At 42.0% G+C, this 20,922-nt stretch overlaps 1 protein-coding gene across 4 annotated transcripts; it reads right to left on the reverse strand.

Annotated features, from left to right (window-relative positions):
• Nucleotides 1-327: 327 nt before the first annotated feature.
• On the reverse strand, nucleotides 328-19,878 carry CHST10 (carbohydrate sulfotransferase 10). Of its 4 annotated transcripts, XM_068924475.1 has the most exons (7): nucleotides 19,804-19,821; nucleotides 15,264-15,375; nucleotides 14,161-14,299; nucleotides 11,164-11,261; nucleotides 8,202-8,436; nucleotides 5,914-6,019; nucleotides 331-4,112 (listed from the first exon to the last, which is right to left on the reverse strand). In XM_068924475.1, exons 3-7 carry the CDS (start codon nucleotides 14,270-14,272, stop codon nucleotides 3,575-3,577), a joined length of 1,089 nt encoding a protein of 362 aa, XP_068780576.1. In that variant the 5' UTR covers nucleotides 14,273-14,299; nucleotides 15,264-15,375; nucleotides 19,804-19,821; the 3' UTR covers nucleotides 331-3,574. The 4 variants fall into 4 exon arrangements, with proteins under 4 accessions (XP_068780554.1, XP_068780576.1, XP_068780587.1 ...); XM_068924453.1 differs by lacking the exons at nucleotides 15,264-15,375; nucleotides 19,804-19,821 and adding an exon at nucleotides 19,245-19,486 and having other exon boundaries at nucleotides 328-4,112; XM_068924486.1 differs by lacking the exons at nucleotides 15,264-15,375; nucleotides 19,804-19,821 and adding an exon at nucleotides 19,180-19,253.
• Between the last annotated feature and the right edge of the window lie 1,044 nt (nucleotides 19,879-20,922).

Genomic DNA, 20,922 nt, shown 5'->3' on the forward strand with positions numbered 1-20,922 from the left:
CAATAGCAGGAGATGACAACAGGGTATCTGTGAAAAATCACTGTTTTCTGCACACTCTTGAACTGATAACTTCTTTTAAAGAACAGTTCCCAAAGTAAAAACTTGCACATAAATTCTAGCTACGGAGAAGCATCTTCACGGCGTGTGGTTAGAGAGAGCCCACTGATGATAATTCACTGTGTGCTGGAGTTAAAAGAAAAGGGGATAGACACTGCCCTTGGCTGCCAGGCACATAGATTTTGGAATCGCTTCTACTGCGAGAAAGAGGGATACGCACACCAAAAAAAAATTAAACTGATCTCAACAAGTATTCTTAATTTTATACAAAACAGATGAACATGACATATCCATGCAAACCCATGCTAAGCCATTATTTTTGTCTTGGTTAGTTGAGATCAGAGCACGGCGCCTGAGCACTAGGGAAGAGCGTGTGCGAGAAACAGCTAGTTCCATGACTAGCAAAATCAGTAAAGCTTGGTTTCCTGTTTGCACGTTTCCTAGAACTAATAGACAGCATGGATTCTCTGCTGTACAAAGAACGTTTCGTTTCTCTCCTCTAACTAGCTATCATTTTTCAGAAAGGCTACTGCAACTCAGTATCTTTAAGAACGCAACCTTCCCCTGTAAAATGTGGTTAAAACTGCCCAAAGGATTTGAAAGTTGCTGAGGGGAGACAACAAAAAGAAGTATACAGATAGATAGACACAAAGTAATCATGTAAGTTTGTTTTCTGAAGCTATAATAATAATAAAAAAGAGAAGTAATAATCTGGACAAGCTGTTCCCAAAATACATATATATCACCTGCAGTTTGACATATATACCACTGCAGCTTGAAAGTGGTATGCAAATGACATCCAAACAGCCAAATGCCATTCATGCATGCCACTGAGATTAAATTTGTAAATGCCTTGTACAGAGCACAACTGATTTAAAACAAAACACAGGAATTTAATTCAGCACAACTGGCACAGCAAGACTCTTCCTCTAGGGCGCAGAATGCTCTGGCTGCTGTATCCTGCACCGAACCTACCCGGTAAGAATTTCACCATACCTCCTTTAAGGACTCTCCTTAAATATCTAAAACATTTTAATTTTATCTAAGTTTCTGCAAGAGTCATGCCAAAATTGCTCCGAAATTATTTCGGCCACAAGAGCAAAAAAACATTTCCAGAAAGAAAATATAGCTCAGGAGGATAGCACTGACAAGGAGAAACTTCACATACGAATTGAAGAAAAGGTAACGCATAATCCAACTGCAGCCTGAAAAGTGTAGGGGCACAAAATTGGGGGAAAGGAGTGCTCAGAACACAGTTTGCTCCAGCGCTCTACATGAGTGCATAAATCCATCCAGATTTGCCATCAAACTCACAAGAGAACTCAACTCAGAGAAGGCTATTAGGGAAAACATTGCTACTTAAAACTTGTGTAGAACTCTCCATCCGGCAATTTTTAAGCAATCAAGTAGTTGGTGAAGAAGAATAAAAACAGATACATTTGTGTGCTGTGTGATCGGTAGCTTAGGCTTTCAGAGAAAAATGATTCTACTTTATTAGATTTAAACTTTAAGGCCGGAATTCACTATACATTATTCACACTGTTACATTTGAAATCGGCAGAGAGGTAATCAATCAGCTCATTAGCTCCAAAATGTGTTTAATAATACACTTTGCTAAGTTCCTGTATTAAAAAACAAAAAAGAAACCAAACAAAAAAAAAAAAACAGAGCACAGAAAAACCTGGAGCCGTTAACATCTTTTTCTCATAAGTTAAGAACTAACAAGTCTAGGGCACTGTACTGCTGCTTTTTTTCAAACAAACAAACCATCCTCCCCCCGAAAAAACAACTCTTCCAGTTTTGCCACCTTGGACTAGTCTCTTGCTAACAATGCCCAGTTAACGATTCTCCCTTATTTCAATTAGACTGTTGAGATCTTTCTGAAATTACATCCAAGTACAACAGGGCTTCCTTTTTGCAGATAGCAGCACATGTCAGTTTGGCACAGCTTGCTTTTTTCTCGAGTGCCAGACGCCTCCTTATGTTGATACAGGAAGCTATCAAAAACATACTGTGGCTGGGTTTAAGAGCAGACTCCATAGCGTTGACCATCATTAGCATTTCTAGCCAGCAATGTTATGCTGGTGTGAAAATTAATCCTTTAGGACTAAGATTTCAAAAATACATCTCAAATGCCGCACTGTGATGGAGCAATTCCTCTAATTCAGACACGTGGCCTCTTTTTCCCATGAACTGCAGGATAGCGCACTAATTTTTATTGCTGGTGAACTCAGACGAGACTTTTTTAAATCAGACAAGAAGAATGCAAACACAAGCAAACGTTATGGTTGCATCCAATCAGTTCTGCTTTTTTTTTTTTAAATGCACAAAATGTATACACAAATTTACGCGACATTCAAACTCCTGACAAGTTACCAGCTCACCCATTGGTAACACAGATGTTGGGCATTTTTGACTCAGGACACCACAGCAGTGAAACACTGGAAAAAGCAAGGATTCATCCTGCCTCCTTCGGCAGTAAGGAGATGCATTTTCAGAGGGGGAGAAATTTTCTCTTCTCTAAGGTAGTAAACATTGAGCAAGACAACGATACAAGAAAAAGGTGGAGCATTCACCCAGATTAACTCCAGCAGCTCTTTTACATGACATCCTGCGTTTGTGGCTTATTTAACCTTAACTGTTAGAAGATAAAACTAAGTTAAAACGTGTGATATTTAGAGAGCATCTTGTGATATGCTCCTCAAACGCAACTCTCATTTTATTTTTACATTACTTTTCCTTAGGGCTTCCCTAAAAGCTTTGTATTTCTTCTGTGCTCCATTTGTAGCGGATGTTCTCAGATAACTTACGTAGCCAGGAGTTAAATACCATTTTAAAAAACAGGCCAGAAGTAAGCACAGTAAACACTTGACAAGAATACAAAGACAACTGGGCTCTGGAACCAGCCCCTTTTTGGACAGTTTTGAAGCTTCTGTCTAACTAGATTCATTTTGTGACGAACAAAAAATGGGATTAGATCAGCATTACTGTTATTATAGCAGCCACATGGCAGAACCTGGATGATTTTACCTGTCAAGCATTTAATCAATTTTTAGTGCTGCAGTGGCCTCTAATTTTGCATAGCTCACGAGAGACTCTACATGCCTTTCTCATGAGCATGAACTATAAGTTCACCCACACGTCAGAGTTAACCTACAGTGAAACTGCCATCTTTATAAATGCTTCACTATATATTTTTAAATGGCATTCTGTCTGGGAGAGAGATAGGGAAGGTCGTAGCCCATTGGTTCTTCCTCTTTTTTTTCCTGGAGGAAAGAGGGAATGAGTGGAATTCTGTATTTTAGATAACAGAGACTTCACTCCTAACAGATTTCAATGCCACATGTTGAAAATATGGTCAGTAAACAACAACTATAAGCCCCTAATTGTTCATATGACAAATATTTCACTGAAAAGTGGAGCAACATCAAAAAGCTAGAAAACAAATGGTCATTCTTAGCTCTGTCAGTGTTGCAGCTGGTATTCACGTGGGTTTCTTCAGAGCTTATTCTAGGCATCAGTTTAACAAGAAATCTGGCTCCCGATAGCCAAAGAGTTTAAAATCGCCTTCGAACCGAGCATAGAGGCGCCTTATGTCTCTCTTGCTAATTCCCGAAAAATATCGCTCTACTTTTGTCTTGTTGTACACTGTTATCCCTGGTGGAATCGTGGGGTATGATACCAGATGGTCTATGCCGGCTGCTTTCAAGATATATGGAGCATCATCCTCCAGGGTTTCATGGTGTCCAATCACACTATATGTGATTTCACAGGGGGCACACAGTTCCACATATGTTACCCAATGAATGATGTGATCACCAAACTGAACATCCAGCCACCGGTGATTTGGGTCACCCAGATAGCGCACAAAATCCTCGAACTGCAGCCCTCTGGTCTCTGTGCGATTCTTTCTATATTTACGAATGATGCCAGGAGCAATTTCATGCCGGTACCAAGGTTCAAACCGAGGATTGTGCACAAACTTGTCTTTAAATGCAGAAATAAGTCTTTCAAATGGATCTCTAACAATAAAAAACTTGAAGTATAAATTCAGTCTAAAAAGAGGAAGGAAGGAAGAAATAAGAAATTAAATAATTAAGGAGATATCCGAAGCGTTTAGCAAAGACTTACAAAATGTATGTGAACTCTGACCACGGAGACAGCAATATGAATCTTACATATGTCATTTTCATAGTCTATTAATATTGTAGCCAAAAAGACTTGAAATGCAAAAACTATTTAGTAAAAAGACAGAAACTATACACAATGCAAACTGTAAATAGTATTTGCTATTTGTCACACTTCATGCAAAAGGAGAAGCTTAGTTTCTCTTGACCCACGTAAACAGGAGACCAAGTCCTCTAAGATGCTGAAAGCTCTGAACTTAAGATATTTTTAATGTCATGGGATTGGGCTCAAAATAAGAAGCAACATACATAAAATGACACACAAAAATGACTTGCAACAGCAAAATGCATACAGAGGGTTGCAGTTTTCAATGGCAGGTAGTTAGACACGTTACTGCTTAAGTAAAAAACCATTTCTGGTATTTTATTTGAAGTTTTGGCATGTTTTCAGTAATGGCTGAGAACATTATTTTAATGACGCTCAACAGCCTTCAACGGAATTTCACATTTTGTCATGATATCACTGAACTGTAACATACTGTAGTTAGAGATTATCTGCAGGAGGAACAAGCTGAAAACAAAGTTTATTTCAGGTAAACAGCTGACAAAAGAGATTGAGCTCAATCCTCACTGAAGTAAGTGGATGGACTCTTTCCAGCCTCAACAAGGCACTTCATCAGTCTTCAAGTTCTCCTGACTTATACCTAGGCAGGACAAGAGGTGAGCAAACGAGACCAACAGATGCACACGATCCCTCTCTACACCTAAACACCCTGATAATGTATTTCAGAATTCCTGACAGAACCCACATTACGTATCTCCAGCACAGTTTCTGTAGTGGGCTGAGTATAATACCCCAAATGATGACATTCAGCAGCCCTCTATGTAGGGCTGTTCACAGGGAGATAAATCCACGTTCTCACAAACAAGGTGATAATATTTCCTTTTGCAAACTATCAGTCACAATGAAGTGAGTATGTTTCCAGACGCACGGCTGTGATCAATGGTACGTGTAACACTGAATGCAACAAACATTGGACTGAGCTCAAGTGATAGCTGCCACATCCTGTATAAGTGGCTAACTCTTCAGAATGGCTTAATATACAAGAAAAACATGCGAACACGAGCTTACAAGTGTCCACTGTCATTTTATTTCCTGTTCTCTCCATGCTGCAACCCCCTACAGGGATTATACTAGCAGAGATAAGAACAAGAGCAGACACAGTTGAAAACCCAGTCAAAGTAATTTAGAAGTCATCACCGCAGAAAAATAAATTTCCTGCTCTGAAATGGACCATGAGCACTCCTACAGAAAGATGAAGTGTTTCAGCTGAATGGACGATACTCTCTGGCTAAGGCACAGTGACTTTTTAAACCCATCTGGCTCAACCTAGATAAGTGAATCTACCTTCAACGCCAACCTTGCACATAGGTAGGAAGTTTTACTCTGTAAGGGATCTGGGTAGACCGCAAATAGCTATGTACTGAACTACAGAAATCCCATACCAAGAGGGATCTTGTTGGATCACCTAACTTATTTCATCAGCTATGCTGGTGTTCATCTTTGAAGATAGGAGGGAGATAATCATAACAACATCTGGATGGCTAAGGGAATAATGCTAATATCACTGTCCTCAATTCCAGATGCGGTCTTCAACCGCACTCCTGCCTGCTCACTCACACAGTTGTCACCAAACATCATCCACCTTCCTGGGAGGTCACCTCTTACCGTTTCTTAATTTCAGCATCAGTGAAGGAAGACAAGCGTGGAAGGCCATTCTTCTCATGGTCATGTACAATATTTTCTGGAATCTCTTCTATGGAAGAGAACGCTCCTAGACAAATCAGAAAGAGAGCAAGTGAATCTTTTTGGGGTGTTGGGGTGGGGGGGAGGAGTGAGCACAAGCAAGGATGTGTGTGCCTTTGGTTCACAGCTTTTTATCTTTCTGTTTTCTCTATTTTTACTGGTTATGGTTACTATGTTTAAATTAAACGATGAGAGATTCTGACTGTAATGCTAAGAGCTGTTAAAACTCTTCAGGGTATGTGACATCAAGGTCCAAGACCAAATCAGTTCAAATCTCTTAGAAACGCACATTACATAAATTTTATCAGCAATTATGTCTAAGCCTGTAACTCCCTACCTCACTATCCCCGTTCTCTTTCACCCTGCCCACACGTACAAAGAGAGGAAGACTTTGAGGATTAACTCCAAAGACAGGATCAGCTTTTTGGCCAAGTTTCCACAAGCAACAAAAAATAAATACTGTAGGCTGCTTTTGGAACTGTTTCAACACAAAAGCACTTGGCTGTCAGGATTCATGAAGCTCCTTCAATGGCTACACTGTGCTGAAAACAAAATTCCAGCCACGCAATATTACATGTATTAAAAAGGACTAAAAATAAAGACAGAAATCTTCCAGAAATTTATTTTTCAAGCACATAAATGGTAAGAAAAACAATGTCACTTAGTTCTGTTGCATTTAAGACCCTGATCCTGGAAGTTGTTATGACCTGGGGAAACGCTCTCACGTGGACCCTTTGGACTTCAGGAGTAAGCCTCCACACAACAGCATCATTTCAGAGTACCAACCTGCAGCAAGAGCAGGGTGATACAAAACAGCGGTCCAGGGGAAAGCCTCTAAGGCCTTCTCTCTTCCAGTATTCTGACCACGGGAGTGGTGCAGGTAATAAAAGTTTCAATACAAATCTTAGGGGTTGCTAGAGCTACAATGTGCAATCCACACCACTTAGACTCTCAGTTTTATTCTATCCTCATTCTCTTGGCAGCCAGGGAGAATTACAGCGAGACAACAGATATCAGAAACTGAAATCATGTATTCTTTTTTTTTTTTTCTTGGAGCATGGCTTTCAAAGGCGCTTAAGACAAATGTCCATACCTATGTGTGTCCATATCCTTGCTCGTTTTTCAGCTCTTTCATCCATATATTAAAGATGAAACTAATAGTCAAGTATTTAAGATACAGCCCTTATTAAACAAGTTTTGCAAGTTTTGTTGGGGGACACAGCTCCTTTGTCAATTTATAAGTTTGTTTCCTTCTGAGCGTGTGAACTAGCTCGCACAAGGTAAAGTAACACATGAAAACACAACTGCAGAGCCAATATTTCTCAAGGTTCTTGTAAACTCATCTTTCTTGCTATAAAGTTCAGGTTTTGCCCACATCTTGCTGTGCTATGTCTTCTGCAAAACCACAGAAGGGCCCCCAACTGATCTGACTACATGTAGAAAATTCACAGCCCTGAGGTACAGGCAGGTAGGACCATCTTTTATGTCAAAGAGGGTGTCTTATGTCAAATATGGTTAAGCTAATAGTTTTACTGTAAGCGTGCAGACAATGCACAAAACCCTGAGGAAACCACTTACTTATATTGGCATACCAGGCTACTACAAAAGTGTAGTAGGCTATATACAGACAGGCAGGGTACACCTTGGAGACTGTTATTCAGAAACACTAGTTGCTTTGCTCCTTCTTTTATAGTCATTTTGTAATATATCTTTGTTGACCAAACTATACTCTTAAGGATCTGGCCATCTTCGTAACTCATACAATTGCTCACTGATAGCGCATACATAAGATTTCTGCACAAGCGAGCAGCTGCCAAATTTGAACTAGCTTTCCCTTATGGCTAAAAAACGGAAGTTTTTTAGGGAACTGTGATGCATTATAATTTACTGGTTTAAAATTCTTTAAATAAGTGCCACTCCTTGAAGGATAATAAATCTACATGACACACGCATAAAGGCACTCTTTCATGACTCAAGCCACTTTTGAGTCAAACAATAACAATATTTATATTCACAGAAAGAACGGGTTTATTTTCTTTGAAAGAGATGTTTTAGAAGAACTAGAAGCAACTGTGAAGAATGAACTGCTGATATTAAGTATCAGTGTGCAGAAGACCAGGAAAAAATCCCTTTTAGTGTTGTCCCAGTTGGACTGATTCTGCTCTTTCCTCCTCCTCAAAGAACTCCACACCCCATATCAGAGTAGTTACCATTCAAAACGATCAAGACTTTTTTCCACTGAGTGTTGCCCACTTTCGGTGTCTGACAGAACAGGATCTTGTGCTTGTCACACACAAATATTCGATCCAGGACGAACTTGGAAACTGTGGTGTGAGAAAGATTTCTCAAAGCAGTGTCTCTGCAGACATTCCTGAGAAGCTCAAGTCTTTCCATATGAACCCGGGGCTGGCGTATCAGATTTCCAGAAAAAGCTTTTCCAGTTGGCTTCATAAAACAAAGTGAGGAAACAAAAAGAAAAAAAAAGTGCAAGAGTTTAGTTTTCAGATCAAACTGTCAAGTATAAAAGTACCTAATCTATGTATCCTAATAGCGTGCATATTATGACTTCCAGATTCCCTATCTTAACTAACGTTGTATCACAGTATGTTTCTTGTGCTGCTGCACATGCTGCTATGACTCTAAGTCATTATCTAGGGCAATAGTAAGAGATTTTCCGTACGGCAGTTGAGGACCATTGCAGAGCAGCCAGCTCTCCTCTGGGTGGATAATATATATCTTGACCTAGGAACACTGGAACTCCCATAAAGTTTCAGCAGCAAAGGAAGGAAACTTTCGGGAGGCTTGGATAGGAAGGCTTCGGAACTATACCGTCACTTTTAACACAAATTAATCTTTAATCTGTGAGGAGACAGTGCTTAGAGCTTCTAACCTTTCTGGCTGGGAGCTGTATTTTGGCATCTGCAGATATTCGGCATTTGTTTACCCCAGCTGCAGCGAAATCAATGGACAAAAATTCACATAATGAGCAATAGCACTTACTGTGGCAAATATGAGTAGCGGGCAGGACTCCCCTCCCCTCGCAAAATAGATTATCTGTTTGATATAGGCCTCCCTTTTCTGCTCTTAAACTAGGGCAGGAATTGTGACTACAACCGCTTCCCTCTGCCTCAGGCTTGGTGGTGGGAAAAGAGCTTCCCCGATTAACCAGGGATGGGGAATTTTAACTTTCAGATGAAAAACCTTCCCCCCCTCCCCTTATTGATTTACCCAGTTGGATCTGCAAAGGGAAAGAGCTAAAGCTGTCATTAAACTGTTGACAATGTAAGATTTCTGTTTGTTCACCTCTTTTTAAACAGCTCTATTGGGAGCACCGAAGAACAAATGAACCACCTGGATATTATTTTTTTGAAGTCTGGCAGTTGCACCAAGTAATCTTTAAGCACGGGTGTCACAGCTTTGCTAGGTAAGTGAAATGAGCTGAATTTTACTCTGAGAAGTCATTAAAATAGAAGGTAAACGTCACAGCTTGCCAGCAACTTGGCTTGAGTTATCTATTTTCTTTTTTTTGCACATCGCCTCTTGTTTCAAAGTTGGAGAATATTAGAGCAGTTCATGAACTCTGCAAAATTCAAGGATTTTCTGGCCCTCCTGGAGCTTCCAACATGAGAAGGGGGAGAAAAAAGTCCACTTTTGCTTTGACCTAGTTTGCCAGCTGGAGAGGAGGAGGGTTTAAAAGTGGGACAAAATTTAATGTACATTCACTTATGGCTTTGGCATACCTATGAGCAGCATGTTATTGGGTCAAACTGTTCTTCAACTTCCCAACTTTCTTAAAAATATTACCACTGCCCTTCACAGCAAGGGCAATGTTAGAAAGAGGTATTGTAAAATGAAATACATTTTTATGGCTTATTCTCTGAAAAAACTAGGCAATTATTCTGAACTGTGGGGACACCATTGTTATGCAGGTGAAGTTAAGAAGTATTTGACTGAGTCAGTGAAACCCAGCACTGCCATCCATATCTTCATACAAACAGTGCTTTAGGTACAGACTCAAGTTACACATGAAAAAGTGATGTTTTTACTTTTCAACACAATTCTCCATAAAGAAAAAAAAATCTGATCCTGATTTTCTGTTGCTACTCCTCTCCAATCTTCCCTGGTTAGGATTTAATTTGAACCACCTGATAGGCTCCTTATCAGTTAAAATGATACCTTGTGTATCCAATCAGGATTAATGCTGTTGTGTGTTTCAAGCTATCAGAAAGTCAAGAGGGAATAGTTTTGGATCTGGATACCTTACTATTCTTTTCCATATAGCTGATGGAAGGTATTAAAACTCACTACACAAATCTGCCAGCCTTCCACAAAGAAAAAAAATCTTTATCTCAACTATTTTGAGGATAACTTAAATTTCAAATGTTTAACCTAAGGGAACAGAAAGTGCCACATTTATACAGAAATCTACTCTCCATGCTGCATCCCAAACATACTCCAAACATAAATTGACTTATTTAACCAAAAGGAAAAAAAAATGGGCCTTAGCCCACTTTGCAACTACTCTCAAGTCCACATTTGTATAAGAAATTTGCAGTTCCCCTGTAAATTAGGGAGTAACATATTTGTTCTGCTTTACATCTGAAAGCACAGAATTACACATCTGAAGGATCAACTCGTATTGAATGCTATTGTGTTCATGTTCTACTTTGGACAAATGTTCAGATGTGGAGCACAAAGAGCACAATACATGAAAAAGAGTTGGAGACTGATAAAAAGAAAAATCAAAGTAGAGAGATCGGGCAGGGAACCAAAAGGAACTAAGAGACTCGACAAGACATAGGCTTGCCCTCAAGAACAAGGAACTCAATCGCTGTAACAAGGCAGAATACAAGGAACTCGAAATTGGGCCATTATATAAAATAGGCTAGCAAAAATGATTGTCCTGACCTGTAAAGGAATACTGTAACTATTTTCTCCTAGAAATGGAAACACATTTTTTAAGTTGAATCATTCTGATGAAACAAGATAGCAGCTTACTGTAAACAGCTAGCTTTTTGAAGCTAAAACGAATTCTGTTAGCTCCACCTCAATAAAACAGCCTGAACAAATAATTCCTGTCTAGCAATTCCTTCCAACGAGAGGAAGCCTGTGCTTAACCTTTATTTTCTCCCACTCTTTAATACATGTAACCCTCCTCTCAACAGTACGCACCTGGAATTCTTCAGGCCAACGTTTTTCCTCTGACACTCGTACCTCCTCCACTTTTGTCACAGCTGTCAGTACTAATGGCTCTTGCTTGGCACCATAGCCTAAAGAAGTAAGAGAGAGAAGAGAATTATAGGGCGGCAGGAGGGAGGCAACTATTTCTGCTTTACAATGAATACAATCAAACATTACTTTCTGTATCAAGCATACAAAACATTAGGGTTTGTTTTCAAACGGGAAGCTAACTAACAAGACTTGAGACAGATGATAAACATTCTAAAGGATGTGCTCTAGGGGGATTTTGGATGCAACTTCAGCTGAGTAATATCATGGATAGAAATGCTCGATATCTCTTTTATTTGGGGCTTTTATGAACAAATTATGTATAAAGAGACCGAGAAATCATAAATCCAAATATCAAGAAAAAGAATTACTTTATTTCACACGTGATCAAAGCTCTAACATATGATTTTACATTTTGTTTGGTAGACAAATGAGCATAACCATATGGACTTAATAGTATATTTTTATTTTTCAAATAACTCCACACAGCACTTGCAAATAAAAAAAGTCTTTTTTTTTGTTGCTGTTTTTGGTTTTCCCCCCTCTGTATTGGTAGTTAGGCTTTTCCTAAGCCTAATATCTGTAAATATACAGATATTATTGCAACAAAACCTTCACTGAGAATAACTTACTTTCTTTGGTGCTCAAATTAACACATCTAATCAGCACTGAAGAATACAAGACCCATTATTTACGACTGGACTCAGGGCCTTCCTCAGAGACTTCCAAAGGGGAAAATGGACTCAACTGATAATCCAGTTCTTCTTTAATGATTTTAATGCAGCTAATAGTTTGTAACCAAATTTAAGCAAATAATGGAAGAACATTTTGCATCTTTTTCAATTGCCACACTGCAGGGAAACTGAAAAATAACACAGGGCTGGACCTGTTCTCTACATAGTACAGAGAGATCAAAAATGATTTGAAGTAGCTTTCCCTAGCCACAAAGCACAAGGAACGTGATCTTTCTCTCAACATTTATTTCCATCCATATTGGACTATTTTTCCCTCATATAGCTTGTTCTTTTATGAGTAACTATTCTTCATCTGCCTCCACAGTGGCTTACTGTTTTAAGCTCAGGAGACTGTGTATACTATGCCCCTTTCTTAAGCAAGTACTCTATTGTATCTAAATTGCCTTTTAACAAAGCACACGAGGCAAAAACAAGTTAAAACGGAGAGCATTGTCAGCATCCAAGCAATCTTAGCTAAGGCAAATATTGTTGTGCACACACTTACTTCACAGCATCCTGTAGTAAAAGCAGAGTAATCTGAAGTAAGGCTCAGTGAAAGAGCAGTTGAACCGTGTTTCATTATCATAGGGAAAGGACATGCACACAGATGCCAGTAGAGATGACAGAGAGAAACTTGTTCTTTCTCAGCAAGGTGCTCATGCACCAAAGATATCATTAAAATGTTAAAAAACAGAAGCCACACCGATTCATTTAGCATCTCCAGGTTTTGTTCTATTTGCCAAGTAGACACATTCAAATAATGAAAATTCTTGACAAGCCATATTTTATTCAGTCTACAAGAGTTCCTCCAGAATTGGCCATCCTCTTCATACTGTCTCCAAAATACTGTTAGTGTATTCACGTCACTTCCCTTCATTAGTCCTAATACAAACACTGGCATCTCCAACACATACGTACGCTTAACCACAGTATCTTCACAGGACTGGAGCTTAGGATATTATGCAGTCTTCTGCTCAAAAGCTAGTCACAGGGGAAGGAAGATTCAGTACAGATCGAAAGAAAGATGGAGAAAAATTGGCAAGACAAGGTAATAATAAGCAAGTAAATGCAGAGGGTGTACTTTAGCAAAAGATTTTTTTTTAATAACACTTGAATTCCCCTGACCATTTTGGTGGAAATAACCACTCAAAGAATGCCTGTGCTGGGAAACGAGAGTTGGCACGGTATGAAATATCAGAACATGTAAGTACCTAATGTAAGACTGGTTCATTTGCAGATACACTAGGACTCAAAAAACAGCTGGGACTGAGAAAAGCTACCAAGTTAGCCTGGAATTCTCATCCGAAAGACTTGATAAGTCGTCACACAGAAGAGGTATGCTATTTAAAAACATACACTTAATATATTTATCCACTGCCACATCGTTGAAACAAAACTGCACTAATGATCTTGGCTCTTCAGAAGTTGCACATTTTTTGCATTTCTCAGAAAGATGCAGAAATACAGATCTCTTATAGCAGTAAGTCATGTTGCCACCTTCACCATAAACTCTCTGCAGGGCAGCTTTTTAGTGGCAGCTCATCAGCAGAGAGAAAACTGTAACATGCTGTGTAGTATCAGCAAAGGGCTTTAATTCCTTATCAGCTTAATACCATCTGGGCTACTTAGGCTAAGCAAAAGCCTATAAGCCGTTTGCCAGTCAAACAGCAGAGGATAAAACTGAACGCAAGCAGCAAGGCAGAGGTGGCTAGATTAAGTGTACTGCAAATGAAACCAAATTTTCCACAAGGTTTACACTGCAGCCACAGGACAAGTAGTAACAAAAGGACAGAAACAAGTACCACGTGAAACAGACTATTTAGTTCCTTATGAATCTTGTTTGCCTCAAAAAAGGTAATTCTGCTCTGTTGCTCTGCATATAGATTCTATTCCTATTACATTGAAACTTAGTGGATATGAGAAACTGGACCTCACAAAAATCAAACCACAAGATGTGATCCTCTCTATCCCTAACCACCAAATAGAAAAGACACAAGGTTAGTTTTGCAGACTTCCATCAAGAAAAGCAGAAACTGTGAAAGCATCAGTGCTTTCACATCGATAATCATTCATTCATTCTGTTCTCAAATCCTGCTGAAGAAAAGTAACATCCTGAGAACTAGTTTGCACAGAAAGAGTATTTACTTGTGTGAAATATTATTCAATCCTCTGTTTCACATCAAATTTTAGTTAAAGCTGGACTTACCATCTGGGTCTTTAAAAGTCAAGGTGATAAACTTGCTAGCAACCATGAACATGAATATCACCCAAAAGCATGCAGCTAGCAGCAGCCACTGGTGGTGCATGTTGTCAGACATGAGCCATATAAAGTATTTTGTTGCTTCCTGTTTGAAAGGGGAAAGATTGACATATGAATAGTTTGTTCCAGTTTAGAAAAAAACCTCAAACTTTCCACAACCAATGTATGACAAAATTCTAACATGTATGTTTGCCATAAAACCTACCCACAGTAGCAGTTTTCATTCTTTCTTGTTGTTCTTTTGGCTGAGTTTTTATGTGATATTACAGCTGAGCCAATGTAATATCTGGCTGCTTCCAAAAGGGAGGTTTCACATCTCCTTCACCCCTGCATACGCATTCCCAGCCCCCTTCCTTGTGCTAGCAATAGCACTGTCTATGTGGCATGTGACTGTGTTTCCCTGACTGCTCGGCAGCACGTGGAGGAAGCTCCCCTCTCCATGGTATCTAATCAGTTGATCAACCAAACTGTAACAGTAAAACTGTACTCTTAATTATCCTCTGTCAACTCATTAGATATAACATGGACTGCTCTACTGCCCAGCGTCCAAGAAGTACAGGTAGAAAGCCACCAAACCAAAACGCTAAACTGCCACAATATTTAAAGTTATTAAATACATTATTTTATTATGTCATTTTTATTGCCAGCAGAGTATCAGCCATAAGTTCTGGGAAAATTTTCATTTCTCTCATGCTAAGCACTGTCTACATAAAAAGAGTTTGCCTGAAGCAGAGACTGCCTTAAAGATATGACTTCCCCAACAGTGCAGGAAGAGCCACCCACAGAATTCAGACCGCAGATCCACGACTCCAAACACATGAAAAACCCACAGTAGTGACTGAATCAAACAAGAGTGAGGATTAGGACACAGTACAGTATTACAGGGTGTTTGTTGTACTTTGCACAGTTTGTAGGTTTGCTGGAGCGCTCCGAGTACTTCTTAATTAGATTTTAGAAACTGTAATTCTGAGAAATTATTTTTTCATGTTAAAAGGTAAAAATGCAATATAAGGAAACCAATTACAAAAAAATAGATTTAAGTCGCTAACCTTTAAGAGAAATGCATAGTTTTAAGCTGCATCTTTTGCTGAACATCCAACTTCTGATGGGCAACACTTCCATGAAGCACGTAGGCTGACACAGAGTATTTGTGAAGTCCCTCTGCAAAATTTAAGCTTACGTGACTTTGTAAAGATTCTACCAGAAAACATCACTGCCGATCTGCCAGCACCTGAGATTCCATTGGCCTGAATATTTATCTTGCAAAAATAAAGCAGAAACTGCCGCCAGCCTCAGCTGCTGCTGGTGAAATATTAGACACTTAGCGGCCTGAACTCAGGTGTTGGAAAGCTCAGACTTGGTGAACTCCTTTTACAGCCTCAGAACACTCAAGCAAAGATGACTTAAACCAAAAACCTCAAACTGCTACTACATTCTCTCAACACTCCTGTAAGGTTTGTACTCTACTTTTAGCCTTGGGAAACAACAAGGAAAACAAGCCATAGGACCAAACTCAGTCCTAAAGTAACTGCACAGAACTGCAGTGACAGTCACTCCTGCACGGTCTTACGACCACACTCTCTGTGCGGCCACTTGAGCGAATTGCCAGAGAGTAAAAGAGATGTCCTCCTTCCCAGCTACGATGCTAAGATCATGCTAGTTAGTACTACGAGGCACAATTTGTATTAAGTTTTTGGTCATTTACCCATGTTCTAACTTTCTCATCCCCATAAAGTTTGAACATCAGAAGTAAGCCTTTTTTTGGCACCGTTCCAGCATGTCTACTTCCTGCCACCTGCTACACCAGTACTACTACTGCAGGTGTTGATTGCTTTTCTATCCAGTGTTTGCCTTCCAGCAATGAAAATGCTTCCAACAAGGGTTCTCACTGTAGGTGATAGAAACAAAACATCCTCAGGGTACTGCTGCAAACCTGTGCAGACAGGCAAGCAGCACAAAATAGACGTGGGAACCTAAAGATGTAATTCAAGTGGGTGAGAAGCAGGAAAAGAACAAAATAACTCCAATTACAAAAACAGAATCCACAATTTTTAGCTAGGTTGGGAATGTTCGGGCCTATTTTTATTTTCTCAGTGCAACATGTTTTCAGTTTGGCTTCTAAAAGGTCCTTCCCTCCACTCCTTCCTTTATGATTTCGCTTTTAAATACTTCTCTCAAGAAACACTGCATTTAAGTAAAAAGATGCATCGACTATCTTGGAAGTTACAGGTATTTTGAATTCATGAAAACAATGTCTGTCATCTCCCATTTTCTGCTGTAATTCCCTAGTTACCAAATAAGCATATAATTTTCAGAGACATGTTATTCTTCAACATCAAAAACTGTAGGTCAGGAAGGGCAAACGCTATGGCCTGAATTTTAGAGCACTGACGTCTTCCCAGCTCAGTTCAGTAAAGCAATTCAAAGCTAATTTTCATCTTACCATTACACTAACGCAAAACTTGCCCTAAGATTCTTGTTGAAGGCCATCAGGTCTTGAGATTGCTCATTTGCAATCTGCCACAACATTGACTGTCTCCTACTTAGAGCACTAAAACTTACCACCTTGGCTTTCAGACACCACCATTGATTGGGAACACTAACTCACTCCTATGAAGGAGAGAGAAATGCAAAATAGACGTCAGGAGACACGGCACAGAACACTGAAATGATATTTTTACCTTTTGGCAAGCTCTACTAAAACCATGAGAGCCATTCAACGTTTAAGATACAATTTAACCTGGCTTCAGAGCAGTAGATTGGCAGAAGCTTGCAGAGAATACTCTGCAAGGGGAAAATCTCTGTCTAACCATCAGCGGCTGGCTCTTCAAAGACATGATGGACAGTCTGGGACAAACTCTTTTGTACAACCCAGTACATCTGTTCCATACAAAGAATGGAAGAACTGGGCCTTCGATGTTCATAATATCCCTCCTAGCCTGACAACTTTTATGATGATGATGGATGTGCACTATTCAGTAAGGATTACTGATCTATACCTCCTCGTGTAATTTATGCACTGGATTTCTAAGAAGTTGAGTTAAACGACCGGGGAAGAAAAGTTTCAACCTGCTCTGACCTGAAAGGCAACAATAGGTAGCGCACAGAGGATGCTGCTGCCCCATCCTCTGTTCAAGGGATGGGAGAACAACACGATTTCAGCCAAAGACACAGAAGAGCAATACACTATTCACCTTAAGGACTAGGCTCAGAGACCAGAAAGGGGACAGAATCACAGTCACATCCATAACAGTGACAATTATTATCCTTCAATATGCTGAAGCTGAGATGGAAATATTAAGCAATTTTATCTTCTCCTTTGTTAGGCACACAGCAGATCTACAACCATATTCAGTTATGTAATAGCCTTGTCAGAGGATTTATCATCATGTAATTATAACGGCTGGCACTGTAACTCATTTCTAGTATCCTAAACAAAACTCTGTCTGTATCAGCTTACTCACTATCTGTCTCAAGAAGCAGGATTGTTCAAAACTCTATATGAAAGTAACTCGACCATTATGATCGCTGAAATATAATGCCCATTTAGATTTTTTAAAGAATGCGTTCATGTTGTTTCCTTTTCTCTAGCTTTTTCTACCCTATCTAATGAGGATATTTTTATCATTTTCACATAGGGTAATCACACTTCCTGATTCCTCTCCAATCTTCCTTTCTGTTGCCTCTCCTGCTACTTACTTTTTTGGTAAATAAATTTACGAGCTTCTTCTTTTCCTCTGCAATAGTTTCCTTCAGCTTTTAAGTATATCTTTTACTTCTTATTGCCTACGACATTTTTGCTTTATAGGGAGAGAAAACAAGAAAGGGAAAAACAACCTGCTCCTTCTCCCTCTTGCTGCAATTTGACACTTTTTAGGATCACAAGATCTGAAAAATCTGTCTCTCCATCTACTCCTCTGTCTTTCTTCTCTGGGCTACCTGCCCCAGACCCAAATTGTCACATAACCCTCAGATAGCCAGATGCCAGTTTTAATACAGCAAAAGTGTGATAGCAAGCATACATCCCAAACACGAACGAAAGAACAAGACAAAAAGAGCATCAGGGTTGATCCATGGCCTGTGACTAACAAATCAGATGGAGAAAATGCAAGTACTTCTGGGGAAACTCCTGTTTTTCATATGAATGACAGAATAAAGTGCAGAAGGTTTAAGCAAGAAGCAAGGTTTAAGCAAGGTTTGAACCAACTGCAACTCAAAGCAAAGGCCCCTATGCTGCAAGTTATGCTGCCTGGATGGGCAGGACATTGGCAGGACGGTCACTACATGCACAGTGAATCACAGTAACACTCCAGTAGTCTCAAACTACCAGCTGCTTGCCCAACAGCACATGACTAATGATGTAACTTGAAATGCAATTCATAATGAAGGACAAACAATAGCTAGCTGGGATACCTAATTCATTTTCATCAAGGCCTACTTTGTGTTATTTTAACTTCATAAGGTCTGCCCCCCCCCCCCTTTTTTTTTTAATGCTGAACTAAAATCTACCACATACTCATTTGGTAAGTTGCAGGGTGCTACTACATGTTATAATGAACATTTCTGAAAGCTGCTTCTTCTCTAAGGCTTCTCACCGCCCTGATATCATTAGCAGGCCTATCATCTCTGCTCTTACCGAGACTGCTGGAGAGGAGAGGCCTCTCGAGCATGCATACTTCATCTTTCAGCATGGAGAAAATGAGCTATGGGAGCAGCAGCCCCAACAACAGCTCCATAACCCCCCTCAGCCCCAGGCAGGCTCAGTGCGAAGGACCGTGCCAGCCCTGCAGATGCCAGCCGGCGGATAAGGTGCTCAAAACTGGGACCCGGCCTCTCCACCCTGCCCACCCGCGCGGTGCTAGACCCATGCCAGGTCCAATCCCACAGGGCTAGATGGGACACTGCCCACCCCTCACGGCCGGGAACTGCGGCGGCAGATGTTCCCCCAGCGTCCGGGCTCCTCACCGGCGTGATGCTGGGGGTGCAGCTCACTGTCCCGTGGGAGGGATAAAAACACAGGGGGTCTCCACCTTACTCGAGCCGAAAAGCTGGTCTCCCGATGCAATCTGAGGAAGACGGACCTTCGCTAAACAGGCGTAAACTTTTTCCAGGAGAAACATTGGAGCGCTTTATTCCACCGGTCCCCAACCGGAGGTCTCTCTAATACCAGGTAAAGGCAACAGAAACCCGCCACGCTCAGCGGATTTCCCTTGCTCTCCGGGCCGCAGGAGTCTCCCCATCGCCGGGCAGGGCCGGCCGGCCGGGGAGGGAGCGGCGAGCGCGGCGCCTCCCGCCCGGGGACACCCCCGCAGAGTTATTATCGTCACCGCTATTATCTTTTCTGCGAGATGGCGTTGGGGGGGGGGGGGGGAGGGGGAACCGGGAGGGCAAAACCGGAGGAATTAAAAAAACCGCCGACCCTACGGCGGCCAGCGGAGCTTTTTTTTACCCCGCAGGCTGCGGGACCCGCAGCGGCAGCCCCCGGCCGCAGCCCCCCGGCTCTCCCGGGGCCTGCCACCGCCTCGGCGAGCGGCGCAGACCCCGAGGCCGCCGCCGCCGCCGCCGCCGCCGCCGCCGCGCTGCACTTACCGGCCCTCCAGCAGCGCCAGCGCCGCCGCCGCCCGGGGCCCGGGGCCGGCGGCGGGCGCCGCTCCGCTCCGCTGCCGCCGCCCGGGCCCCGCCTCACGCGGCGGCCCCGCGACGCGGCCGCGGCTGCTGCTGCATTCCCCCGCCCGGCGGCGGCGGCGGCGCCTCCCCGCCCTCGCTCAGCCTCTGCCGCCGCCCGGCCCTGCCGCCGCCGCCTGCATTTCCTCCCGCCGCGGGAAGGCCTCGCTCCGCGCCGGGCCGCCCGGGGAGGAAGAGGAGGAGGAGCGCGGCGGGGAAGGGCTGCGCGGCGGCGGCAGCGCCCGGTCCCGCTCTCAGCCCCGGTCCCCCCGCCGCCGCGGCCCTCCAGCCCGCGCTGCTGGGGCCGAGCCCGCGGTGCGCTCCGCTGTGTCCCATGATGTATAGGATGCACATCTATATGTATTTTAACTTAATAATAATAAAAAAAAATCTTTAAGCAGGCCCTCGCACCCGTGTTTCGGGAAAAGGAGGCCGAAAACGTGGCTTTGGTACACCCGCTGGCCTGAAACGCCCGTACGTTGTGTCAAAACCAGGTTTTGGCGAGGTGGCGTTGATTGCTTTTAGCCAGTGGAGTTTAGGCGACTCTTTCCAGGACGTGCGACAGTACGTGGCAGTCGGGATGTGTAAGAGCCCTGCAGAGTCTCTACGGTGGTGGTTCCTAAACTCCACAAAAATTGTTCTCTCACGGGTGAGGCCGGGCCCTCTGCACGGTACCCGAAAGACGGGAGCACGGTGGAAGGATTTCAGTCTTTCAAAGCACACTGAACACTGAGGTACTGGGGACGCGCCTTGCAGTATTACATCACCTGACGCAGTGCACAGGACAGCCTTCACCGCCTGACCCCAAAAGATGTGCGCCTATTACCTGACCCCGCACCAGACGTGTCAGGCAGTACGTCCTCTGTGTGTGGTCATGAGAGCTGATTTGTCCCCTGCCTCCCGTGGTCTACCCTTGTGGCACTGGGAACTGCTAAATCATCAGGTCTGAGCTGGAGGGAGAGGAAAATCACATCTCAGAGGAAAATCAGAATAAACAGCAACCTAAAGAAAGTCTTGTGGGTTAGCCCAAACTAGTGATACAGA

The sequence above is a fragment of the Struthio camelus genome, chromosome 1, assembly GCF_040807025.1.
Source record: "Struthio camelus isolate bStrCam1 chromosome 1, bStrCam1.hap1, whole genome shotgun sequence".
Classification (NCBI taxonomy): Eukaryota; Metazoa; Chordata; class Aves; order Struthioniformes; family Struthionidae; genus Struthio; species Struthio camelus.